Source organism: Sander lucioperca, chromosome 6 (assembly GCF_008315115.2).
Source record: "Sander lucioperca isolate FBNREF2018 chromosome 6, SLUC_FBN_1.2, whole genome shotgun sequence".
NCBI lineage: Eukaryota > Metazoa > Chordata > Actinopteri > Perciformes > Percidae > Sander > Sander lucioperca.
Window position 1 is genome coordinate 32,245,838 of NC_050178.1, and position 14,548 is coordinate 32,260,385.

The following is a 14,548-nucleotide window of genomic DNA, read 5'->3' on the forward strand; positions in this document are numbered from 1 at the left end:
GATTTTATTACCACCTTCTCATAAGCTCCGTCAGTGGTGGAATGTAAGTTCATTTATTCAAGTACTACTTAAGTACATTTTTTAGGTACTTGTACTATATTTCCATTTCATGGAACTTTCTACTTCTACTCCACTACTTTATATGACAGCTTTAGTTACCAGTTACTTTGCAGATGTACGTTTAGTAATAGAAAATATAAAACAACTAATCAATTATGATATCATAGCTTAAGCTACCAAGCACTATATAACGTCATTTAAATTAGCCCCACCTTTACCAATTATATACATGTTATTACATCAATAATTATAACCCAGTGATGATGGAGACAATATATGAATCTGAAATGTGTGATTCTGCACATTTGTTTTACGTGTGATGCTAATAGTGTCAAGTCAAGTCAAGTCAAGTGGGTTTTATTGTCATTTCAACCATATACACCGTATATAGTGAAACGAAACAACGTTTCACCATGGATCAAGTGGTGTTACACATTTAAAATATATGAAAATGACATTCGAGACAGGCTACATTTTGTGCACACACATTATAGACTATACATAAAGTGCAATTACTACTTAAAGTAGAGCATTTAAGACAGACAAGGGACAGGACAGACAACAGACAACAGGCAGGGCATAAGTAGACTTGTAACATAGCACTGATTGTTATAAGTTAGGTTCACAGTGTGGTATGAAGGTAGAATATATAGAATTTTAGCAGCAGAAAAAAAAGTGCAGGAGCGCATTTCAGTTCAGTGTGAAAAATTGGCATCATGTTTTATTGTTCAACAATCTGACTGCTTGAGGGAAGAAGCTCTTCACCAGTTATACTGTAGTACCTTCTACCTGATGGCAGTAAGGAGAAGAGTGCATGGGACAGGTGTGTTGTGTCCTTAACAATGCTTATGGCTTTGCACAGATAGTGGGTGTTGTAGATGTCAGAAAGAGAGGGAAGAGAGGCACAAGTGATCTTTTCAGCCGTCCTCACAATCCACTGCAGGGCCTTTCGTTCTGCAGCAGTGCAGTTACCAAACCTCGCTGTGATGGTACTGCCGAGGATACTCTCAATAGTCCCTCTGTAGAAGGTACTTAAGGTCCCCGGTGTGGCCGCTGCGTCTTACCGCGCCGCCATCTTTTGTGAGTGTGTATTTTGACTTAAGTATGTAAGATTTTGAATGCAGGACTTTTACTTCTAACAGAGTATTTTTACACTGCAGTCTTGCTACTTTTACTGAAGTAAAATATTTGAATACTTCTTCCACCACTGTGCTCTGCTGATAACTCTGCAGCAGCGGACACCAACACAACTTATGTCACAGTCATTTTTGACAAAATTGGGATTGCAAAACTAAGGAAAGGCGAATTCTGTTTTAGAGTGGGATTTTTCTTACCCTGTGGAGTTTTTGACCACTATGCCTCTGCTGTATGTTTTTTACTATCTTGGCTTGTACCCCCATTGTGGTAAATGGTTCCTCCTAGGTATGTGAAATTATCAGTGTTGTCTAAGACCTTTTGTTATTTCTGTTGGTGTATTGATGTTGATGGGCGTGAATTTGGTTTTACTGCTGTTGATCACCAGTCTGTTGTCCATAGAACTGGAGTCTGTTTGTACTTTCTTGCACATGTTGTGTACAAGCCAAGATATTTAAAACCGGATCAATAAAGCACGCACAACCATCAAAAAACTTAAACTAAACTGAAAATCCAACCAATACAGCACCGAAACCAAAATTTCAGATCTACCAAAGCTTTGCACTATCAACGCTACTCTACAGTGCAGAATGTTGGAAAACAACAGGACACTTACAAACTATCCACCTTCCAAATGTCATGCTTACGTAGGATATGAAGCTCAGCGCAAATTCTTTCAGGAATACTTCTAAATAACTTCAATCACCACTATCTCTCCCTAAAACTATTCAGCTGTTAAGAGGCATTCACTTTTCAGTAAACCAACCAGAATTGGCCACGAAATTCATGATCCAAACACAGCATGACTTCCTGCTTTAAATGACTTCTCTCCTTGCTATCAGCTGTCTTTTCAGGCAGATGTGCAACACTCCTCCTCCCATTCCACCTCCGGGCATCGTCAACTACTGCAACCTGAATCCCTTTCCGGCAGACAGGTCCTTCGCTCGGTCTCCGGGTTCCCTCTCCACCATCACCAGTGTCTAGGCTCCATCGGGGGGAATATGTCTGGCTTCTCTACCCCTTTAAAATATTTTTAATGATGGAGTCTAATCCCCAAAGACTCTTTACATTTCTTATTATGCACATGTACAATAAATCTTTGTATATCTGCAACAAAGTCTCTCCTGATTGAAATATATCTATATTCCAGCCAAAGACCATCTCGAATAATAACATTCTTAAAATCATCCAACTAAAAGACACACCATCATCAATTAGACAAGAGACGCAGGTGGACCTGGATTGGCCGTGTGCTCAAAAAGGACATCAAACCAATCCCAATGGTCGCATTACACTGGAAACCAGAAGGCAAAAGAAGGAAAGGGTGGCCAAAAATGAAATAGCGCAGAACGATTCCAGTCCACCACCACCAACAGAGCTGGGGGACCATTGAGAAATTGGCCAAAGACAGAAGGTGGAGGGACTTTGTTGCTGCACTATGCACCAGCTCGCACAATGGGGATGAGTGAATGAGAGTTTTTGTTTTTACCTATAGTACTAGACAGTAAACATGAATGTAAACACAATTGATCATCACAATTTGAAAATTTAAAAAACAAATCGGCTCAGTTTCAAAGGAGGTTAATGCGTTCAAGAAAACACTCAATGTGTTTTGGTGAGAAACACTAAATGTAAACTTTTGTTTGTTCACAAGACCACTCCATGTGTTTAAAAAAGTGACCTATGATGATTTGTGTTAAATTAATATGTTCATATATGCGTAAAGTAACTTTTGAGACAGTAAAATATCTTAGACCAGTAGATGATATATTCACCAGCAGCTGAAGCAGTGCCACAGATTCAGAGACTTTTTTCATATTCATGAAGCTTTGTGATGACCTCTAGCGGTTAGAAACAAGCACTAAGCATTCCTGAGCTGGGAAGTGCCGGCAGCTATTTTTACTACGTACACTGACGGATGCACAGCAGTATTGAATCTGGAATTTTTCACTTCCTTATTTATATTGCTAGTATGTATATTATTTCCATGAACATAGGATATTCCTGTTTTGCATTGGACTTCCCATGTTCATGATTCTTTCCACTGCATTGCATTTTCAGCAGCTATTAAAAGTTAAACCGGCAGGTAAGCAGGTGAGCAGGAACGGTAGGTGATTCCGATCAGGACTAGTCTGACAGGAGTGATGTCAATGCCTGGTGAGATTGCTCCTCGAGGGGATATGTCTGTTCTAAAGGAGGTTTTAGTTCCAGTAAATAGCTGAACGTATCATAAAAACAAATTGATATTGGTGCAAAACACACCCATCTTTCATCCTAAAAGAATAGAGCAACACATTTTAAAAGATCATTAGCCCAATAATGAAATGAGTACTATATAACGAGGAACACACGGGTGAATAAATTATTCACTGCAGAGGTATGACGACACTGAGAATTTAATAAATGGCTCATTAAATAATTACATCACTGACAGCGAAGGTGTTTCTCATCCCATCAAGGAGGAGGAAATCTTTAATCATTATTTATTTTCCTTTCTTTCAATCAGGTATTGAGACATCAGTTCCTTTAATTGCAACATACTTCCTCCTCCTGTAAACCAATTTGTGTGCGTGTACATGTGGAGGTGCATGAGTGTGTGTGTGTCTGTGCAAGCTGTGCAATGCACGGTAAAAATCCCCCTAACGCCACTATAAGAGGAGACAGCATGGAGACACAGAGGCACATCACTACCAGGACTCTTCCTCTGAGTAATACACACAGGTGAGTCTAAACACAGGTGTGAGTGTGGTCTAGACCTACTCTATCTAAAAAGTGTCCTGAGATAAATTCTGTTGTGATTTGACACTATAAATAAATTGAATTGAGGTGGTGCTAGCATATGGCGTTGTGTGATAGTACCCTTAGATTAACTTAGATTTTGAAACAAGAAAAGAAAGTACGATTAGAAATGATATGCAAATGTCATGTCACTTTTGAAGGATATTATATGCTTTAAATGCTATACTGTGAAATATTAGTTTATTAACAGAAAAAAAACAGTTCTATCCATCGATTAAGTCATTTTTATAAGCAAACCCCCAAGCATTTGCTGGATCCAGCTTCTGAATGTTGTTCTCTATTTAACAAACAAAATGTTTCTGTTAGCTCTTCCACCCGACAACCACAACGATGCTGATGATGAAGATGCTGCTTGGCTGCTCTCTCTGCCTGCTCCTCCTGATAAGCTGTCTGAGTGAACATGTGGAGAGCCGAACCCTGAACTTGGACAGCTGCTCTGTCAATGTTCACACACATGAACTGCGCAAATATTACACTGACATACGATCAAATGTGGTGAGTTTATTGCACACACACTCTTCCAACCATTGTCTCAATCAAAATCAACAGCACTCAACAAATGCAGCATCCACCATAACATGCAGACACAGTCAATCACTTTACCACACAAACATCAGAAACTGTTCACAGCAACCACCTTTAAGCAGAGAGAGATTCTCACTTGTTCTCTGTGGTCTTTACGTTATAGATAGAAGGAGACAGTGAGATCGGAGTGAAACTTCTGGACAAATCACTGATGAAGCATGTTCAGGTGAGTCTTTTACCATGTAGTGCTGGAATTCTTTCTACCCTAATTTCCTGTTCAGATTCTGAATATTTCTCTGCTCTAAATGATAAAGGCTTTATAAACAGTGTATGAGTACGTAACATGAATGTGTGAGAGCTGCTGTAATCTGACCTTTATGTGTCTCTATCAGGACGGTCAAAAGTGCTGTTTCCTGCGTCTTGTGCTGCGTTTCTACGTTGAGAGAGTGTTCGGCAACTACGCCTCTTCTCAGCCACAGCAGCAACGCTGCTCCAGCGCTCTGGCCAACGCTTTTGTCAGCCTCAGAAGAGATATACATACATGTGTAAGTTAGCTGTTCAATAACTTAGTTGTTAGTTATTTAATTATAAATGCCAATAACTTGTATTAATAATTGTGCTTTGTTCTGTGCAGCATTGCCACTGTGGAGAGGGCACACAGAGAACAGTTGACTCCCTGCATGCTGAGTTTATCAAGGTATGTAGACGTTCACACAGTCGACTGATGAGGGGGCAATTTAACTTTTTCAAATGATATTTTAGTTGGTTTTCAGTAGCTTTATGGGATACAGTTGGTGTCCAATTCACACATATTCTATTTAGAATAGTTGAATATGTGTCAGATTTGACCCATTTTCTGATACAGTGCTCAGCATAAGTGAATACACCCATGCTAAAGTTGACTAAAAAGAGGAATAAAAAATAATCTTTTGGAAATTGATCTTAATGCCTTAATTAAAAGAAATTGGAAAAATCCAACCTTTAAGGACACCAATTTTCTGTGTGAATAAATAAATGTTCTTCCTTAAAATACAGGGGGCATAAGTCAGTACACCCCTATGTTAAATTCCTATAGAGGCAGGCAGATTTTTATTTGTAAAGGCCAGTTATTTCATGGATCCAGGATACTATGCATCCTGATAAAATTCCGTTGGCCTTTGGAATAAAAATAGCCCCACATCATCACATCCCCTTCACCATACCTAGAGATTGGCATGGTTTTATTTCAGTTAGCCTAATAACTGGTTTGATTTGCATTGAGAGATGATCTTATGGAAAGTAGCCCATGCCAATCTCTAGATATGGTGAAGGGTATGTGATGATGTGGGGCTATTTTAATTCCAAAGGCCAAGGGAACTTTATCAGGATGCATAGTATCCTGGATCCATGAAATAACTGGCCTTTAAAAATAAAAATCTGCCTACCTCTATGGGAATTTAACATAGGGGGGTACTTACTTATGCCCCCTGTATTTTAAGGAAGAACATTTATTTATTTACGATACATTATTCATTCACAAAGAAAATTTGTGTCCTTTTTTTATTCCTCTTTTTAGACAACTTTAGCATGGGTGTATTTACTTGAATTGGATGATAATAATTGTTTTTTTTAGTATTTTGGGCCGAGGTTAATAACAGGTCAATTTTGACCCACTAACACAGAAGATGTGTGCAGCTTTCTAACACATTACAGAGGTTAAAGGTCCTATGACATGCTGCTTTTTGGATGCTTTTATATAGGCCTTAGTGGTCCCCTAATACTGTATCTCTTTCCCGAAATTGAGCCTTGGTGCAGAATTACAGCCACTAGAGCCAGTCCCACAATGAGCTTTCCTTAGGATGTGCCATTTCCCTGACCAACTGCCATGCTTCGCTCGTTTGCAAGTTCTATACAGAAATGCCCATCATTAAATCTACTGTTCTCTCTGTTGTTTTTTTTCATTTCTTTCCATTGAGCAGTTAGAAACAAACCAGGCGGCACAGAAGGCCATGGGAGAACTGGACACTGTGCTGGAGTGGCTGGAGGAACTCGGCCAGAAAACACACACTTGATCAGTCAGAAACTCAGCAAAATCAACTCTGCAATCCCAAAGTGCCTGCAGTCTCCAAGCTAACATCAAATATGTAACTTCTGACTTGACATTACTTGTAAGCAGAAGCTAATGTACATTTCTCTATTTTGTACTTGAATTAATTTAATAATTATTTCATCCACTAACATGTGAACTGTTTTTATACAATATTTATGATATATATATATTATATATATATTGACATAAGTGTATATGTATTCATATTTATCATTAAGTATGTGTGCTTCAACTGTACTGTTAGCAGAGTAAACATTTTAACTTTAACAATGGTTTAATTTAAATTTCAATAAAAAAAATACTTTTACCTACTGACTTTGAGTGTTTCCTTTCAACACAAAGACTTGATGTCTGCTATGCTCTGTAAAATTACATAAGTATTATCAGCAAAATGTACTTACAAGTATTAAAGATCAAATTACTCATTCTGTAGAAAAAATGCCCCCTGTGACTGGTATCTTATTATACGCAACGGCAACGAGACAGCATGCTGCTGCTTGCTCACCTTGTTTTTGTTGCCCTTAACTCTGCCTCTGAGACTGCACACAAATCCTGAGGACCAAGGACCTTTGCCTATTAAGCCTACTGTAGTTGTTAGTCTCAAAACCTGTGCTTATCATAATCAAATGATAGTTGGTAGCCCATGTGGTAACATCAGTTTTCAATCCTGCAAAAAAAACGTTTCACATCAAAAACTCAGGTAAGTGTCAGGGACCTTGAAACTGTGTTCAAGCCCACCACATCTTAAAGAATAATGTAAAATTACAGGGGGAAAGTTTCACAGTTCGGCTCAACTATATAGTGTGCCCACCTAGACATTATGCTTGTACTAGTCTATATCCACAATGTTCCACTTCTGGGATTGCTCCGAAGCCGCCGGAAATTCCGCCGGATGTCACTCTTTTCGGCCGGATGTCCGTTACCTTACGCTTTCTTTGTGTTGGATTTTTAAACTCTGTTCGATTTATGAGGACTACGGTTAACTGCTCCTCAGATCTCTGCAGGGTAAATCCAGACAGCTAGCTAGACTATCTGTCCAATCTGAGTTTTCTGTTGCACAACTAAAACAACTTTTGAACGTTTTCCACCAAAACAATTTCCTTTCCAAGGCTATTTGGCAGCGGCACCGTGGCTCTGTCCGGCACTTAGCGCCTTCCATTACTATTGTGATTGGTTTAAAGATCATAAAGCTTCTAACAGCTCATTTAATAAACAGTATGGTGTGTTCAAGCTGCTGTACGTGTAATCTGACCTGTATTTGTCTCTATCAGGATGGTCAGACATGCTTTTTCCTGCCTCTTGTGCTTTATTTCTACGTTGAGACAGTGTTCAGCAACTTCGCCTCGTCTCAGCAGAGAAGAATGGGCAGCAGCCCTGGAGCCCCAAAAATTGAGTGTCACAAAAGTCCCCCAGGGTCATTGCATGGAGGGCGGTAGGTGGGGGCTGCCCTGAGGCCCCCTAACAGGTTACTCCAGCAATAATGTACATAAATGTGTACATTTGTTATTTAACAATTTAATGTGCTTTAATTCAAAACAGACGTGTTGTTTTAATAAATATGCTCTACTCTGTGCTGCACTGTCACTATGGAGAGGAGACACAGAACGATCATGGTGTATAGTTATAATAGAAAGAATATAAAGAATAACCACTCACAAACATTCTCACAGTGGACTGGAGAGGGTGCTAAGGAGTGGGGTAAGGAAACCCCAGAAGCAATTTCATTTCACTTCTGTAAAGATAATTTAGTTGATTTTAAGCTAAGATATTGACTTTTGATGTCTAATTTATGACATTTCTTGTGCAAAATGTGTGTATTTTAGGTATCACTTAATAATAGCTCAAATAACCTGCACACACAGCCACCACATCTTTCAGAATTTTATTTAGGGCTCACAGTGTCCTACAACTTATTCTACTTCTTGTAGATTATATGAATATGTAGTAAGAAAACAGTTGTCTGGAGGTCATTAATACTTTGAGAAGAAGCCGTATTTTTATCCAATAATATGCTGCCAATTTCATAATGAATTTAATAATAGTGATCAATAACATTGGATAGACAAACGATTATGGCTTTTCACATTAAGCGGTTCTGCTAACACAGTGAGAAACGTGAAAAGTTGTATTAAAAATAAATACAAACAAACACTCCACAGATCACTCAACTGGTCCAAACAACAGAACAGATCACAGAGGAGGTGGTCAGGACCAGTAATTTTAGTGCCCTTTTAGTCCAGGCAAAGTAACTCATTTTGGAGCCAAAAATAGAACTAATTGTAAAATAATTTTTTTCAGCATAGATCATTTCTATAAGGTGTCCAGAACAACATACTAAAGGTCCTAAGAAATCCTAGTTGAGGAAATATGTTTAATTCTCATCAATCCGAGATGTGTGCCAGTAAGGCCAGACAACAATACACCCCAATGGGGCTATTTTTTTCCTTTACTCCTATCAAAATTAAACTTTACACAATGAAAGTATCCATGAAAAGTAAAAAAAAATAGTATTACAAGTTTCTTTGAAAATTAATTTGAATATGCAAATGAGCTATACACTAATCGAATATAGGCTACCCAAAATATACCCGTATAGGCTTAGTTTTTTCCTTTACTCCTACCACAATAAAACTTTACACAATTAAAGGACAATTCCGGCGCAAAACGAACCTAGGGGTTATTAACTGTTGTGTACCTACTCTGTCGCTCTCTGGGACATGTTTTCATGCTAATCGAATGAGTTTGGAGCTTTAATGAAGCTACCGCGGACCACTGGTTATCTTAAAATGCTAGTATGTAGGGCATGGGGACACTCAAATTAAAACGCTATTTAATACCACTAAAAAGGCTCGAAACATCACCAAACTTTAACGTTAGCATAATTAGGGTCCCTAAATGTGAACCGAAGCATTGTCAACGTTGTAAGTGTGCAGATAGTTTATTAAAAAGATAGATTATAAAGACAGTCGCGTTCATGTTTACTAGTCTAGTCGAACGTCATGACTGGTTTTCAAGATGTCTACCGCAAGTAAACATGAGTGCAGCACAAGTGATGATAGCTCTTCATTATTGCCTTCTAGTGGCGATCAGTGAAAATACAGTGTTTTATCCACTACAGGTGAGCAGGTGTAACATAGCCAACATCGTCGTCACCATCAGCAACAGCAGCAGCATGATGGTGATTGACCACAAGGGTTATATCTCCTCTTTTCACTTCTTTATACCCACCCCGGTCTATCTTGCTTGACATCTGAGTATTGGTAGCCCATAACCAAATTAACGTAAATAAGAGTCAATGAAACTGTGATTCATCATTCAAATTGCATTTAGAAACTGTTATTTTTACTTTCACTAATTCAGCACTCAGATGTTTGAACGCCATGGGAAAATATGAGCCATCACAATGAGCAGTGCTTACATAAGTGCGGTTAACACCCTCACAGGTACATATGCGAATGGCCATACGCATGCATGTGCTTACGCACTTCCACCCTAATACAGTATGGAGAATTAGGTGTCATACTTTTGGAAGCATCACACTGGAGTATATCAATCACTGATTGAACCGGAAAAACTGCTTGCGCTACTTTAATCTTACATTACTGACAATGTCCAGGTGAAACTGAACTTTGCGTTCAGTGGGAAAGTTTCATCTCCCAAATAGATGCTTGCTCAGCAGAAGGACAGGGCTACTTAAGGTTTCAGGTTACAGCAATATTTTCATCTCATGTTGCTTGCTCAGCTCTGTGGAAATGATAAGGTTTCAGAGGAAGTTTGCATCTTTTTTTAGTATTTATTCAAGTTCACATTTGAATGATTTATATGTGCCCGCTTATTAGCACAGTTCCATTGAAAGATCTACCACAGACACACGGTTGTTCAGATCCACAGGGTGAAGTGGGTGACATGCCAACTACACGACAGCTCACATTCACCATGACGGGTGAACTGAGAGGAAGTCTCAATGACTAAAGAATTCATCTGAAATCCAGAGGGGTCTCTGTAGGTCATACATGAGACTTCAAGTATTTTCCGTTCTGCACAATCCTTAATAATGGGCCTCTGCCCTCCTACATATTAGCTGTCAAAACAACACCCATTAATGAATGTGAATGTGTGAGTGGTTGGACAAGATGCTGTCACCCTGTTGTTACCTCATATATATTTCTCATAGTATCCCTTTTCTTTGTAGGCGTATTGAGACAACTCTAAAACACTAGCACACACTCTTACTACTATTATTTATGTCCGCATTTCAACAACCACTTGACATAAACAATAACAGAAACAGACGTCTGAAGGATTCAATGCTCCACACACACACACACACACACAAACACACATCCGCAGTCAAATAGACGACAGATGTGAAAGTGAAAGAGAAATGTGGTGAATCTATTTGTAAAGACAGATAGATTTCCTCTAAAGGTGCAAGTAGACTATGCAGACAATCAATATGCACACACAAATAAAGAAAATGTGGTGCATATATAAGGTGTAAAAATGCAAAAGCATAATCAACTAAGCTGAATCAACTGGATATGATATCAGCAGTCAGGTTTCAGGTAATGTGCCGCAGTATTGCTGACTGCAGATCCTGAGCAGCAGTTAGTGACAACATCAGAAACTGACAAGACTAGAGAGAACAAAGAGACACACTGACACATCTCCAGAGCAGACATCGTTCTGCTGACACTCAGTGATCGACAAAGTGAAACATGAAAGATAAGATTTAACTGATTCAGCTTTGGCCCAATGCTGAGGAGGCAGAGTGAACAGGACATGGAGCTGACTGAAGAAAACTGTTTGATCAGAATAAGCAGTGCAAGAAATATCACTAGCTTCTTATTGTACCTCTGGTTTGAGTGAACATTAACTTGCTGATATGAAGCCTCCAAAGGTTTAACACATTTTCTAACTCACAGGATTATAAATTAGTTTCAATATTACCACATCAAAAAAGCAAACACAGAGAGAGCAAAAATAGAAAAATCGCACACCCACTTGACTCATAGTCTTTGATTCCTATGCTTTGCAAAGCTGTGGTGCCATTCAGTGAATCTCACTCATTTATTTTTCAGTTTATTCTTTTTTGTCACCTTGGTGATAATGGTAAAACAAGAAAGAAATGCAAATAGAGCTTAAGAGACATAGCTAAATTAATGTGGCTTTCTTTGGTGCTACAGACTTTTCTGAAACCAGGGAAACAACTTGTGACTGATGAATATCTCATGATACGATTGGTAATACTTCACACATTGCTACGCACGTCATGAAATATACTTTCATGACACCCCAATTCTGTTAACAGCTGTCTAAAGATCTTGATGGGTCAGGGTACTAAAGTATAATCAGTTTTTCGTTTAAAACAAAAAACGAAAGAAGGAAAAAACGGGTCGATGTTTCGTTTGAAAACATGACACATTTAACCCGAAGACAACACAGTGTTAGATGCCTTTTTACTGGCTGGTGTAAGATTAGAGTAACTAGTCAATAACTGCCATTACACATAGGCTAATATTAGATGAATGTAGATTTGATGTGATTTTAAAATTATTATTAAATAATTAAATACTTTATATAACCCTAAATAGCTAACTTTAGCCTAATCTGACAAGCTACAGGCAAACAATGTTTTCATAAAGTTCCTCGTTCTTCTGGCAGTTATTACAGCTCTCATACTTTTATTTTGACATGTTATGTTAATGTTACTTCCTGTCCAGAGCGCATTGGTTTTAGTCAACTTTTGACTTAACACGTAAGACCAAAATAACATTATAAACGAGACCTGTGTTCCATCAGATTTTCAATGATTATGCACATTATAAAAATGAGCCCGTATTCTCGCTCTTGGGTTAAAACAGAAACATGAATAACAAAAAAACAACAGTCGAAAAACGAGCAGTTTTCCAGTTCATTTTTAATTTGTATGGACATTGGAAAAATGACAAAACGGAGCTCATAGTTTTGTTTTTCCGTTTTTGGTTTGAAACAAAAACGAAACATCAACCCGTTTTTTCCTTTTTTCGTTTCTGGTTTAAAACGAAAAAAGGGTTATACTTTAGTACCCTGACCTTGATGATCGTGCATGACATTGGTTTTATCAGCAGTTGCTCTTGTCACATCTGGTAATTGGGTTTGATTATGAGTTGTGTGCAGGAAAGAAGAGCTCTGACTAACTGCTAAAATTGAGTTACTTTATGAACAAAAACTATATGACTTAATAGCGGATTCAAAATCTCTCTCACATGCACATAAACAATGCCACAACTGAAATCCCAGCAGACCTGGCAGAAGCATCTCAAATGCAATTGCAACCACACAGTCATAAAATCACACAGCTAAATGCAGACATGCATGCACGCACGCACACAAACACACACACACACACACACACACACACACACACACACACACACACACAGTTAGTGCCAAAGTCAGAGGGGTTTCCCATAAACTGAGTACTGCTGACTCAACCTAATTTCACATATGTATAGTATATACAATATGTACATATATAGCATCTTTAAATGTATGAGGTAGGCCTATATTTGCTGCTTGACATTCTTTGCATTCCATATGTTTTGGCTGCTTTAGGAATTATATATTAGCAAAACTACTTCAAAACACTTGAAATATTGGTTCAACATCCACTACGCTTTTACAACTTTTGAAATTCAGAGTTGGCAAAAGACTATTTCACATTCATGTTGACTAACATCTTTGAATGATATGTGTTACTGTAGGTAACACATGCACAGAACTATATACTATTTATAATGCCTAATTAAAAACAAATCAAACAAAGAAATAATGCTCATTATTTCATAAATTCCCCTTTTTTTAATTGTGTGTGTGTGTGTGGATATAGTATTTTTATCATGTTTTTAATATGACAGATTTAAAATAAATTATTGCCAATTTTAAATAGTTAAAACAGTCACAAAATATGTTCAAAAATATTTAATACTAAATGTATTCTTGGGGGAAGACCTTTTCTCTGCTTTTATTTGAAGGGCAAGTGTATCTTTATTAAATCTGTGGGATTTATTTGGTTTCTGGTTTCAGACTAATCTTCATGAAGTGGCGTATGTATGACACGCCAATTTGTATGCCATTATTGGCGTGTTATTAAGACACATACTCGCTTTTTAGCGTGTTTATCAACGCCGTTTGGCCTCCACGACTTACATTACCCTGCGATTGCGTGTGAATTTACGCCGTAGCGAGTAGTATGAAAGGGCAAAAATCCGCGTAGGGAGGTTGGTTGGGGTGGCGGATTGGTCAAACACAGGACTTTCACTCAGGAGACCGGGGATCGTGTCCCGCGTGTCAAGTTTCCTTCATGTCCCGCATGTCACGTTTCCTAAACTCAACCGTCGCTTTCTTCTATTACTAAAGCCAACCCTGTTTTTCTTTTCCTAAACCCAACCCATCTGCTGTATACGGTGCTCAAAATGCGTGCAGATAACACGCCACTTGGCTTAAGAAAGTGGGCGTGTATGTTTACGCGAAGTCATGATATCACGTTGCTAGTTGGTTTCTTTTTAATGCGAAGTGAAAGGGTCATTGCAATTCAAAGTTCCTAGCTAAATTAGGCCTTGTTATGGCCCGGCCACATAATCAAATTAAATGTTTTGTAAAAAGGATAATATATATAGATTATTGTCTTTAGTAATTGAATTAATCGTTTTTCCATTGTTACTTGAAAATCAAATCACACAGAAAACAAAGAGAAGAGGTTCATGTTGTCCAGCAGAGTGCAGCACAGAGGGAGCATTTTCATTTTTGAAATGGAAACACTATGGACATGCAAAACTGAAAAAAACTGTCTATAATGCTTTCTTCTGGACAACACTGGAATGCAATACACCTCTGCACTATGGCTTGCCGTGGAAGTCAGTGTAACAAGGTGTTCAGGCATTCACAGATTACATTTCT

The 14,548-nt window shown here is 38.3% G+C and overlaps 1 protein-coding gene across 1 annotated transcript; it reads left to right on the plus strand.

Annotated features, from left to right (window-relative positions):
- The first annotated feature begins 3,717 nt into the window (after positions 1-3,717).
- Positions 3,718-6,735, plus strand: il19l (interleukin 19 like). Its single transcript, XM_031320740.2, has 6 exons — positions 3,718-3,915; positions 4,300-4,488; positions 4,682-4,744; positions 4,911-5,063; positions 5,153-5,215; positions 6,477-6,735. Exons 2-6 carry the CDS (start codon positions 4,324-4,326, stop codon positions 6,567-6,569), a joined length of 537 nt encoding a protein of 178 aa, XP_031176600.1. The 5' UTR covers positions 3,718-3,915; positions 4,300-4,323; the 3' UTR covers positions 6,570-6,735.
- Positions 6,736-14,548: the final 7,813 nt, after the last annotated feature.